The following is a 12,935-nucleotide window of genomic DNA, read 5'->3' as shown; positions in this document are numbered from 1 at the left end:
GATAAATTTAAAAGCTTATGTTAAAATAATTTTGCAAAATGAAAGTGCCCAAAATTTAAGAAATTGTGCTTTTAAAGTTGACTATGAAAAAACATTCTTCTCTGTGAGATGAATCTTAATTGCATACAAGGCAAGTTTTTGCCCTACATGGGTGAAGATGTATGCGCTATGTAATTGCAGATTGCATCATAACAGATGCAGAAGATGCTAATTCAGATTCTACAAGTAGCTCTAAAGTTTCCATTCCCAAGCTTTTCAGGTACTTGAGTTCCCAAGTACAGCGAAGTTGTTCAGTAAAGTTTTTTGTGAATTTTTTCTTTTTTAAATTGAAGGTATGTGTCAAATACAGTACTAATACTAATTTTTATCAGCTACCTGAAATGTATTTCAGGATCTCAGTACTGTGAGAAGTGTAGGTTGTATAATAAGCATGTGCAACTCTAAATTTTGTGAGACCTCATGAAGGCAAACTGCTCAAACAGACTGTAAAAATAATCAAAAAGACTAATGTAGGTATATTCCGAAAATGCATCAAGGGTTCAGAAGTACTGGAGTATCTGCTGCTTCTTGTGGTACTTCATTTCAACACTTTTATTCATTTAGGATGGGAAAATAACTCAGGAACTGCTGCATTTTTGATTTTTTAATCTGAGATGTGGTCAAGGACCACTCTAGAGCTGAATTTGGGTTGTTCTGTCTATCTCTCTATTTATCTATATATCTGTCACATTTGAAATTATTTTTCTTTATTTTTCAGCTTCAGAAATTCCTAGAAGGACTGTAAGCCTTTACCGCTACTGTGTTGAAAGATTCTCTCTTTTCAGTTTTTAAGTTGATGTGACAAATATAACGGGAACTGTTGAAGCTATGCGGTGAAGTAGGATCATGCTGTCAGAGCCTACTGCTAAGAAACAGAAGGGAAGGAAATGATGAGAAAATGAGCTGTGGGGAAATTCAGCATTTATGGCTTTCACTTTTTTCCTATATTTTTATCTTTAGCGTTCCAGAGGGCCATTGAGTTTCCTGTTAATTTGCTCCGCTTTTAGGTGGTCAGATGGTATTGTCACTAGAGGACATAAAAATAATTGTAGGTCTTATCAGTAGCAGCAATTGAGCTGCAACACAGGTCAAAGTTCAATTTTTAGCTTAATCTACAGGTCTGCTGGTAAGACTGTCTTTCAGTACAGAACTGAAAAATTGAATGTTAGCAGAGCTTATGGCTAGAAAAAAGAAAAAAATTATAGCAAATGCACTTGGTGGGTCATTTCGATGTTCTCCAATCCTTAGTTTACAAGTGCTGAAGGACTTAAAACCTTTGCGCTACAGGGGAAAGTAGAACTAGGATTTCTTTAAGCTGGATTTAGTTAGTCAATAGGGAAAATGGTTTGTGTAATACATTCAAAGATATTCAGTTTGAGATGTTAAAAACATTCTATGAGACAGTATATTATTGTCTGTGATGAAATTCGTATGTGATGTCAAAGGAAAACCAGTCATCTTAACCTTACTTCAAAATCAGTTCGATATGGGTTTTTTTCCTGAAGTATCCTAGAGTGTGGATTTTGCAGTCTGGTCACAATCCTGTAGCTATTTATTAATACATGAGAATAAGAGATTGAGGTGCTTTAAAAAATAAATTGATCCTTTTATAGTTGAAATGTCATGTTTCTGAGTCTTCAAAGAACAGCGCTCAGATGCTATCACTGGGAAACAGCCACTGTGCCTCACCCTTTCCTGGGGGAGAAACGCTCCTATTCAGCGAGGGCTCTTTCCTGGTTAGCACGTATATTTTGTGTGTGTGTGTTTTGTTTTCTGGCTTCAGTCTTTCTCCTATATATGCATAATGAAAAAAAAAAAAAAAGTAACATAGATATGAAAGTATGAAAGCCATAATCACAAATGTCTATGGTCACATATGTGGCCGTGTGGGTTCACCTCCTGCAAATGGCACAGTTAAATTTCTCTTGAGGCCAGGTAATCTAAACAGAGGCTTGTATTTCAGAGCGGTGTTCGGTCTATGCCAGCAAGGCTCTCCTAACAGATTTCAAGGGCTAGAAATTTCTGTCAATTCAGTATCACATGATGGGGAGCGCAAGCTCTGATGAGATGGTAAGTGAAGTGATCTTTGTACATTCAGCATCTATTAGACCATATGAGCATTTCTTTTGGGCTCTGTTTGTCAGAGGAAAAATCTGCTTTTTCCAGAAATGAGGATGAAGATGGACAGTTTTTTATTGACTGATGGACAACTCTTCTACAAATGTGTTCATCATCAATCCTTAATACAAAATTTTAAAGCCTAAACTTCATTCAAATTAATCTAGTTTATCAAAAATATATAGATTTCCATAGTTAGAATTACAGTACTTCCTTACCTCTGAATCTTTCCACATAGACTGCTATTTCTCTGAAGTACCTGCTCTAGGTGATATAAGAAGCAGCAATTTATTCCTTTTTAGTTTCTTTAAATGTTAATCAGTGGGATTTTTTCAGAGATGCTACAGCCTTTCATCCCTAGCATCCTCTGCCTAAGTGTTCTACAGGGATTCCCTCTACCTGTCAGCAGCACAGACCGCTCGAGAACTCAGGCAAGTCTTGTGCTATCACCTGAAGATGACAAGGTGCAGAGTCTTTTGGTGTGTATTCTGGAAAGATGATCCTCAGTCCAGGAGCTGTTCAGGCAGCTCTGCCCTGTGCTCTCTTTCATTAGCTATCTGCTCTTTCTGCAAACTGCTGCTGCAGTGAGCCTGTGGATGGAGGTTTTTTTCCAAGACCGTGTTGCATTGCTCCAGCAATGTTTCCCAGCTAGAGCAGAGCCGCTCTGCCAGAGCACTGCTTGGGAACTCGGGACCATACACAGGAATGCAGGGACAGGCCCTGCTAAAGCAGCTTAGCTACAGAGCAGCCTACCACTGAGATAAGTGATTTTTTTTTTTTTTCTTTCTTGTCTCTCTGCAAATTGAAGAAATACCTCTGATGGAAAGATAGCATTTGGAAAGAAGCAGCAGCTTTTGCACTGTAAGAGGTTGTGCAAGCCTCTTTTAGTTTAGGGAATTTTAGGAAGTCTGAATATCTGTCCCCAGGGAAGCCCTGGGGCTGCTCTGAACACATCAAGGATGAGCTTAAAGCTACATTGGTCTCTCTTTTCCCGTAAATCATGTCTTCTGTAACACCTGAAACTCAAAGTGTAACAAAGAAAAAAGTGTTGTGTAAAAAATCATGACAAAGATGTGTTTGGTAGAACTGGGGAACAAGTATTGGTCTTATGCGACTTCCTATTACATTTTGCAGATGATGTTAGAAAATCTGTGTAATACTCAAAATATTAATTCATCGGAATTCAGATTATTTGATTACTTAGCTTTTTGTGAATATTTAAACTTAATAGGTGACATGGTATAAAAAAAATCCATCAGGAATAATTAAATACATAATCCCATGACATACTGTATTTTTGTGAGTCCCTATGAGATTTCTTTGGCAAATCTGGGATACTCTCCCACAGCAAAGTTCTGTCTTACGGTGGCGATAAAATGTCATGTCTTCTGGCTGTGGCAATGTAAAAATGAAACGAGGGGCCTTGTCTTTGAATTATGGGGAGGGGAAAAAAAGAATAAACTATCCAGAGAAATAGCAAGATCCTTGTAACGTTTCACTACATCCCTTGAATACTGGAGTGAATCTGTGGGTTGCTTTGGTTTTTTTGTGTGGTTGGTTGGTTTTTTTTCCATTTGATTTGCTTAGTAAAGTAATTGGATAAAGAGGAAAATATTCATTAAAGCTGGCAAAACTGTACCAAAACAAATTATGAGGTCCCATACATGCTTGCTTTCCTAGTTATAAACAAACTCAGAGCTCCCTCTAGTGAGATTTCAAAGTACAATGATATGTTTTTTTCTCTGAGCTAGTGAGTTTTAAAGTAAAAACATTAGTCCATCAAGCAAAAATCATTAAACAAATATGGATAATTAATTTAAATCATGTAGGAGGTGCAAAAATGTGGGAACATTTCCTCTGCAGTTCCCCGTTTCTCACCCCCAAAATGTTGTAACTGATTTCCAGTCACCGTGTCTCACTGTTTCTTTTCGCTTTGACTACTTTCATGGACTATTTATAAATGAGTTCCATAGTTCAGGTTCAGCTTGGGAATCATAAGCATTTTTTTTTTTTTTACTCTTCTGAAGTACAGTATCTCAATGATTTGAGCCTGTACACTTGCCAGATGTGTTTTCTCAAGAGTTTTCCATTACTTCCTGCTCCCAGCCATTAGCGTGTGAAATGCCTTTCCTGTGATATTTTGGTGCTCCAAAGCTTGATTTCAGTAGGAATATGAAGAAGCATTGACAACTGTGAAGATGAAGAATTGTCAAGGAGTCCTTCGATTATGTTAATTTTGGCTTTGTTTTGAGAAACGGTGAGGAAGAGAAGGCTCAGATTGTCAGTTGATATAAATAAACTCTATTTTAGGCCCAAATCAGATCTGTCCCAAGTCACTTAGGGGGAAGCAGTATCCGGTCTGCCTATATCTAGTCATTTTTTTGACTCTGTCAATGCCCAGAGAGCCCAAACAAAATCAGGCACTCACTATAATAGGAAAGGCTTGTACATTTTGTATGAGAAATAACCAGTGCTCCAAAGTCATCGTGAGCTAAATATAATACAGATAAGACCTAGGAGAAAGGAAAGTGGTATTATCCCATTTGATAGGAAAAAAGTTGGTACTACTTCCATAAAGGAATCAAGGGTTTTGTCCTCGCTGTTGGGTAGAGGTGGACATACGGGCTCACTCTACCTACCCCTGAGCTTCCTTGCCTGAAATAATAAAACTTATTGGGAGGAAGAGTATCTCCATTTGGGTACAGTCCTCTGTCTGTGTGTTTAAAAGTCTACGGGACTCTTGTTTTCCTGCCTCAGAAACAGATGAATCAAGATGTCTGTTGACTGCATCTGACTTAGATGCCCCTCTCTGCTCATAGGCATTCTTCAGTTTTTATGGTGCCAACAATTTGTAGCCTCAGCTTAAGGCTAAATCCAGACAAGCTTATTTCTGGCTGTCCTGACCGCAGGCTTTGATCATGCTGGCATTCATTAAGCTTGCTTCTCCTACTCAAAAACCTCAGTTCAGACTTTGTTAGGAAAGTTCAGAATTTAATTGCAGCTAGTAAATGCCATTCATCACTGAAACTGTATAAGCAAACGCCTTCTAGAGTTCACTTTTAAAATGAAATACCAAAAAAGTTTGGATTGACTGAGTGCCTGTACTAAATTAACTGTTTAAGGAGGACACAAGGTATCAGGAAGAGATTCTGGTTTTTTTCTATAAGATTTTTTTTAAAAAAAGTGGTACGTTAATTTCTCCTCTACAGGATGTTCTCTCTTAAGTTATCTACCCCTAGTTAGCCTCATGAAGCTAGTCTGCATTGACTGTGTTATTCACTGATGCTTTCAAAGAGTCATTTCAACTTGAACTGATTTATATGACTCCCTAATTGTATCGCATCTCTGCAGGATAAGCAGACCAGTGCAGCTCAGCCGCATTGATCTTTGACCCCACCATATCTTTGTCAGAGAAATGGAAATATGATTTCCAGCAGCTGTTTCTGCTAGATGCATTGCAGTACCAGATTCTTTCTTTTAGGGAATTTTGGTTTGGATATCTTCAGGAAGATGTTGGCACTCATTTGTTCCCTACTTGATCAGGAGATATATCTGACTGATTGAACATTATTTAGGCTTCAGTATGTGATGCTTTATAGGCTCCTTCTTTTTTCTTTCTTAGTCTGCATATACTCTTGGAAGAACATCTGTGAAGTTGATGGGTTTATGATATGTTTTCCATAGGAATTATAGAGCACTTGTAATGAAACCTGGCCTTTGACTTACATTCTTTATCTTAAGTTAATTTTTAAGGTTGTTTCTTGCATGAGAGTTTGAGATGAAATCTTTTTTAGTGGGCATTTCCCAAATGCTGTTAGTAAAGAACTCTGTGAAGAACTGGTGCAGACTGGGGAAATAAACAATTGTATTGGGAATAGCTGTCAGGACCTTTTCCTAGTGATTTCTTCCCAAAAGTCCCTCTGAAGACTGTTTCTATAAGGTCACGACATTTAAATGTTCCCATTTCTGACTACTATTTTGGTGTCCTATCCAAAGAATCTGTAGGAATTGTGCTGCTGCAAGCTACTTTTTAAATTTATTGAATGAGGAATAAATAAACCTCTGGTATTTAAATAGAAGAAATTTAGAGAAATTTTGGGAAAAATATTCTCAGCAGTTTTCTTTCATGTTATAATGCTCTCTCTTGGATAATGGAACAATAGCGTGTTACTTAGGGAGGTAAAAAGATGCTAGAAAGGTTTAAAGGTAGTTTTGCAAGCTATTTTAATACATCTAAAGTAATAAAATGTCTTTCAGTAAACTTCTGCACAAAAACAGCTTTTTGGCAGATTTCCCAAGAGACTAGCCTTTGGACTATTTTGGGTAAAATAGATCAGTTTACCTAATGTTGAAATAAGAATTAGAAAATACACAAAGGTGATGTTTGTTGCTTACATCTGGAGTGATGCTTTTGTACATTTTACGATGATGGAGTTAATCTTTTGACTCCTGAGAATTCAAATTAAAATTATTGAAATTAAGACTTTTTGCTTTCTACATATGGTACCACGAGGAAAAATATTGTTGTTACTGAGCCAAATATCCTGCTAATCAGAGGCAGCAATTTTACCCATGGTAACACAACACCATGAAGAGGACCTGACGCTTTCCATTAGCACCAGTGAGGGTAGAACTGTTAATTTCTTTTGACGTTTTGATTTGCTGCCATAAATTCTGTGACAGAAAGTTGGTCTAAAACTTTCCTTATGTGTGCATTGGCTAAATAAATCAAAGGCTAGTAGAACTCTGATCAGATAACTGTGCAATCAAAAAAGAACACGTACACAGTACAGAAGATCAACATTTGTCTTTAAGTGCAATTGAACTTGTGCATAAAGTAAAATAAAAATGTGCATCTATTTCCAATTAATAAAGTAAGGAGACCATTTAAGTTGATACTGTTGAAGTGATAATAGACATGAGAAAAACACAAGAGCATGCTAAAGAGCCATTAATTCCCCCCGAAGCTAGAGTCTCACAATTTTCCATCTAGCTGATAGGAGAGCAGTAGAAATCACTTGGCCTTGAGGCAAGATAACTCTCAAATAGTAATAATTCAGCTGTTCAAGCCAGTCTTGTTCATTTCTAACGATTACTGGCTTGAGTGAGCCAGTTTTAAAACTTACACTGTTCCCTGGAAATTCATTCTGAAATAACCATTATATTCCCATTTTACTTAAATCCTTTTTCTTTCAATAGAACAGTGTTTCATGCTTCTTCATTTTCATACCATTAGTCTACATGTGGAGAATAGATTCAATTATCCTTTTGGGTGTCTACTTTTAGATTTAAGTTGTAATTGTGATAATGGATATTATCAATCTCTTCAATTAGTTTCTATGCTTCTAAAAAATATCCAAATGAACATATGGGAAGATTTACGGAAAACTAAAGTGCAACGTATCCAGATCAAGAATGGTACATATGATAGTAAACAACATCCTTTTCTGTTTGTTCACATCATCGCTTTTGACCATATCACCTGGGCACATCCTCAAAACTCTGCAGATTCATACACAGAAGTTAAACTTTTATGGCTGAAAGGAATCTCATGGGATTTAGCATATCATAGTTTTGTATTTTACTTCATGTCACAGGCTTTCTGGTTTGCCAGGATGCCAGCAGCCCCATTGCTGTTACTTTCCCCCAGACAGAATTATTTAAGTTTGGTGATCTTTATAGTAACACTCCAGAAATTATTTTCCTGTTGATATTATTTACAGAACTATTCAAGGGGAACATGCCATTTCTAAAGGAACCAAAATTTCATCCATTGGAGATTTACTATTTGCTTTAACAAAGTATGCTAAGGTAGTATCTTTGATTCTAGCTTTTATCATCCTAGGATGACAAAGCGTTTCATAAATCTTGAAGCATGTAAAGAAGCATGTGCTTTTAATAAGCCTGACTATTTCCACTGGGAGTCCACTTGAGCTTCTACAATTTTTTCCAAATTCCTGATGTTTTGCTGATGTTCTGCCCTATGATTTTGATTTACTTATTTAATAGAAGTTAAGTTCTTTGAGAATCCTGATTTTATTCAGATATTCTCTTCTTTAAGTTATGAATGCTTTCTGCCAAAAGTGAACAATTAATAATGATGAATGCTGGACACACCTGTGAGATGATCCTTTTCTGTAATGCTTATCTAAATAGGCATTTCTGTTTCAGAGGGGGGAAAGCTGAAGCAAAGGGAGAGGAAGAGGTGTCATATAAACAGGAGGAATATGAGTTCGAAGGCTGCTGGTAAGCTGCTGTACAAGGAGGTATGGCCGGCTACATTCAGAGAGCACTTACTGGTGCCTGGGGGGGGCTGCCGAGGTGATCTGGACCTCAGGACTGAGCTGTTGGGACTCTTTGACACCACACAATCTGCACCAGTATCATTTTCTCCTGTTGGTGCTGCAAAGAAATACGAAGCCTTTAGCTCTGCCACAGGTATTAAAAGGACTCCTAAAAACCGGTCTCTGTGTTAGCAGGAGAAAACTCACTGGTTTTTCATTTTGTTTTGTATTTTCATTAGTGCTGTGATAGAATTATTTCTTGTCTCACACTCCAGTGTAGTGTGTGTGCTTGGTGTGTCTGTGGGGACTGTGTCGGCCCAACAGATTAACTAATGCCTCCCATGACTCCAGTGAGGGTCCACATTAATACAGCAGGCTGCCTTTATCAAACAATAAAATTTGTGTGTGTCTTCATATTCAGGGCTGTATCAAGGCCTGGCCAAGCTACTCAGTACAACAACACTGACCATTGAAAGGCCAACAGGAACATTCATCTGTATCCCATGTTTGTGGGTGTGAGTACAACGTGCACAAATAGCGACTCGCTGGGTATTGTCGTGAGTTGAGCTGACCTTAGCAACAAGATGAGGCAGATGCAGTCTGTAGTAGTTTTAAGATTATCGCACTTTGGAGCATGGACTTGGTTATTCACAACCATTTTAGCTGCTTAATGTATGAAAATAGCTGTTTAAAAACTCTACCTTGTACTTTATGAATAACGCCACTTTTTCATGCGTTTACAATGTCTTGCACAAAATCAAATGCACAAATTTGCCAAAGGCAAATGAAAACAGTGAACTCTTTAAATTTCACATACCTTTATAAACAGGAGGAATTTGAAGTACATCATAAGCACGTATTTGTATAGACAGGTAAAATTCTGTGAGTCCGCATTTCTGTCGGCTGCAGTAGACCTGAGATGGCATCCTCATTTTTCATGGCAATGGGTTGGACTACTGCTATATCCACAGCAGCCATGGTATATGGCTATCATAGACCACTGGCAAGTAACAAGTCAGGGCTGTATGCTTGGCAAGTCATGGAGCTGTATCTGTCTGTCCAGCCTGACTATTTCTACAGAAGAACCAGAACTGTCCCTTGTCCCATCGTTTGCACTCAGTCTTGCCACTCATATGTGGCTTTTAGGAGTGTTTAAACAGAGAGCGCGTTGTTCCGGGGACAGAGGGATGGACAGATCATGTTACTTGCGGTGGAATGAAGGCAGTCCTTTAACAGCTGTCTTTGGTATTAACATATTCTCTAAATAAAATGTGGTACACAGAAATGCTGCGTATCAGCTTCCCAGGTGTTGTAGAGGTGCAGCCGGGACTCCGAGTGACGAAAACACTAGCCCTGCTCATAGAAAGAAGTCAAACTACTGACATGGTTAAAAGAGAAAGACTGTGTTGAGAGAGTCTAGAATGTGTTGAAGCAAAACCAAAATAAATGTTGGCCTACAAAATGATTCAAAACTAAATACACTCCTAATAAAACAGAGTAAGTATTCAATATGTTTTCATTTCAATATGAAATGAATTTCATTTCAATATGTATGTAGAAAAAATATTTTCTCTCTTCCTTTACTATGAATTACTTTTTGCAGTAGGAATTCTTTGTAAATAACGTAAGCATTGTAAACATCAGGCTATATATAGTTATACCCTGGAAAAACAACTAGCCAAAACAAAATGCAAAGAGATCTCTCAAAGGCAGACACCCATTGAACAACAAGCCCGATCTGAGTGTGTAGGGCAAGGTGCTCTTTTTTTTCAAACACATTCAAGATACACCCTGGTGATCCAGGAATACAGCTGGTCCATAGTGGTTACACATAGATGTTGTTAAGCAGAAGATATGCATGGATTCAAATGAGCTGTTCAATATACTTCCGGTACTTTCCAAGTTCCAGGGCTAATCACAGAATGATAGAATGGTTTGGGTTGGAAGGGACCTTTAAAGGTCATCTAGTCCAGCCCTCCTGCAATGAGCAGGGACATCTTCAACTAGAGCCCCATCCAACCTGACCTTGAATGTTTCCAGGAATGTGGCGTCTACCACCTCTCTGGGCAACCCGTTCCAGTGCCTCACCACCCTCATAGTGAAGAATTTCTTCCTTGTATCTAATCTACATCTACCCTCTTTCAGTTTAAAACCATTACTCCTTGTCCTATCACTACAGGCCCTATTAAGAGAAGAGACCAAATAAGAGAGGAGGAAAGCATTTTTACAGTTATTTTCTTGGTTTATTGTTTTGGGGTTTTTAAAATTGTTTATTACCCAACCTTGAAAAGAACTCCTAATGAAGCAGATAGAAGGGACCTTAACGCTGAAAGCCAGCACTTCTTCCTGGCAGAACTGGTCTTCTGCTTCTCCAAAGGAACAGCTGTCTCTCTAATTTCTTTGCTTAATCTGTTGCTATTCTTTGTGCATAGCTGTGGAGGGTCTGGCTTCATCTTCAACCACCCGTCGGGCAACCTTCTTGGCTGCAGACTGAAGAAACCCCACCTCCAGGCCCCAGAGACCTCAGCGGCCCTCTGAGGGACAACTCCTGCTGCCCTGGTGCAGCAGCCTGGCAGAAGCCAGGTTGTCTCATCCCCTTTTCTTGGGGCTCAGAGCGGAGGAGATGGCACCCCTTCAGGAGGCGTGGGGGGTGGGAAAGAAGGTCTCGCACCACTCGGGGAAATCAACACAATAATTGCTGATGCCAGCAGATGGAATGGGTGAGCCCGCAGGATGGCCAGGCACGGAGGCTGGGCCTCCCAGCTAATGCCAGGTGCAGAGTGTAGGCCGATGGTAGGGCACTAGCTGGGCTCTCCTGCGACGCCATGTTGATGGTGTCACAGAGGGGAGCCTTGGCACAGTGTAGTGGTGCCAGGGGAGCCATGCTGGATGTGGATCTGCTTCTATTGGTTATTCTTGATCTTCTGGTGGGTCCACCTCCATGGGCTCCACACCATCAGCCACATGAGCGACAGCCATCGCTACCATGCGGCTGATGGTGCCCCACCTTTGATGCTGCCTCCTCTGCCTCTCCTGCAGCCGCCTGTCTGCCTTCCCACGCAAATGTGGGCAGCCATGTGCCTGGCTGCTGTGGGACCCCTTTCTTCCACTCACTCTTGGAATCTGAGGGCCTCGAAGCTCAGGAAATTGTGGGCCAGCTGCCAGGGTCCCTGTATTTATAGGGTCTAGAACAAAGATCTGCAAGGTAGCTCGTGACATCAGGAGGCCAGTGTGATGGCAAAGTACGTGGCCATATACGGCTGTTCTGGGATGTGGGGGGCCTGTGGCCTGAAAGATGGCCTCATGTGGGAGAAGGAGGAGGGTCTGAGGGCCCCTTTCCTGGGGATCGCTCTCCTGTACCCATCTGCTTCCCCTTGGATGCAGGGACTGCCCTCCACCTCCCCTCGTGTGCCTGGGCTCCAGCCCCCTCCTCAGCCCGTGCCTGGGCTCCCCTGGACAAGATGGTGGCAAGGGTGTTGCAGGAGGGTCGGGGGTCCTCGGTGACCCCCCACCGACCCACTCCCTGCAAGTGGCGCAGCCCCCATGCCCGACAGTGGCTGAGAGGGGGCAAAGCTTCCAGACATCCCGCCGGCGGGAAAGGGAGGCGCAGCCGGCCTGCGCAAGGCCTCCCAGCACTCCATAAAAGAATTGCTGAGTGCCAAGTGTTGCGTGGGCCCTTCTTCCCCGGCCCTGCCCCTGGAGCCTGGGGAGGTGCCATCTCCTCTGCACCGAGCCCCGAGGGAGAGGGGAGGAGAGGGCCTGGCGTCCCTTGGGCCACTGGGCAGGATTCTCAATATTAGGAGTAGGTTTAATTTGTGACTTTCCCAACATTTTTCCAATGTTAGGTGTGTAAATATATATGCTGTGCACACACGCGTACATACGTATACAGTCCTAAAAAATTTCCATTGGTGATATCTGGGGATTACTCAGTCTTGTTTCTGACTGTTCACACTGATAGTATAAACCAGGATATTAATTGTTCTTGGAGTAAATTATTGCGAAATATCTCTAAAAGACTCTGTTATTTGAAACCCCTTTTTAAATAATTTTGTACAAGCGTAATCTTTATGTGGAAAAGGTTAAAAAAAAAAACCCTTAAATGCTCTCTATGTAAATGTCTGTATTTATTATAGATAGCCATCTGTTTGTCCTTTTTCCTTTCAGCTGACTTTTCAGTGGATTGATCTATGCAGTGAGTCAATCCATACGCCATGATTACAAGATTGGGGCTTTTGTTTCTCCTTTTTGAACAGTTTTGTGTACTCAAGAGTAGGGGAACAAGGGAAAAAAAAAATCTGCGGAGGATGTTTTGTAATTTGATACACCTTCAGAAGTCTCTCAAAAATTAAATGCTTTTGAGGTGGTTAATTTTTAAGAGTTCCTAGTGGACACTGAACTGTTTTTATATTTCCCAACAATGTCTTCATCCAACTAATGACAGTCTGAAAGATCCAGTGTTTGGGAACAGCTGTAGAAATACCCATTTTAGAA

At 40.3% G+C, this 12,935-nt stretch overlaps 1 protein-coding gene across 2 annotated transcripts in view; it reads left to right on the top strand.

Annotated features, from left to right (window-relative positions):
- Positions 1 to 12,935, top strand: part of ANO3 (anoctamin 3) — a gene marked incomplete at both ends in the record, with an annotated part of 222,175 nt that overhangs the window by 43,724 nt on the left and 165,516 nt on the right. The window contains one exon of one of the 2 annotated variants that reach the window (XM_082316696.1): positions 8,329 to 8,403. The exons of the other annotated variant lie outside the window; for it this stretch is intronic. Within the exon in view, the coding sequence (XP_082172822.1) occupies positions 8,329 to 8,403 (75 nt within the window). The remainder of the gene's footprint in view (positions 1 to 8,328; positions 8,404 to 12,935) is intronic. 2 annotated transcript variants of the gene reach the window in all.

The sequence above is a fragment of the Platalea leucorodia genome (assembly GCF_965183815.1).
Source record: "Platalea leucorodia genome assembly, chromosome: 7".
NCBI lineage: Eukaryota > Metazoa > Chordata > Aves > Pelecaniformes > Threskiornithidae > Platalea > Platalea leucorodia.
This window is presented reverse-complemented; position numbering and strand designations above follow the sequence as displayed.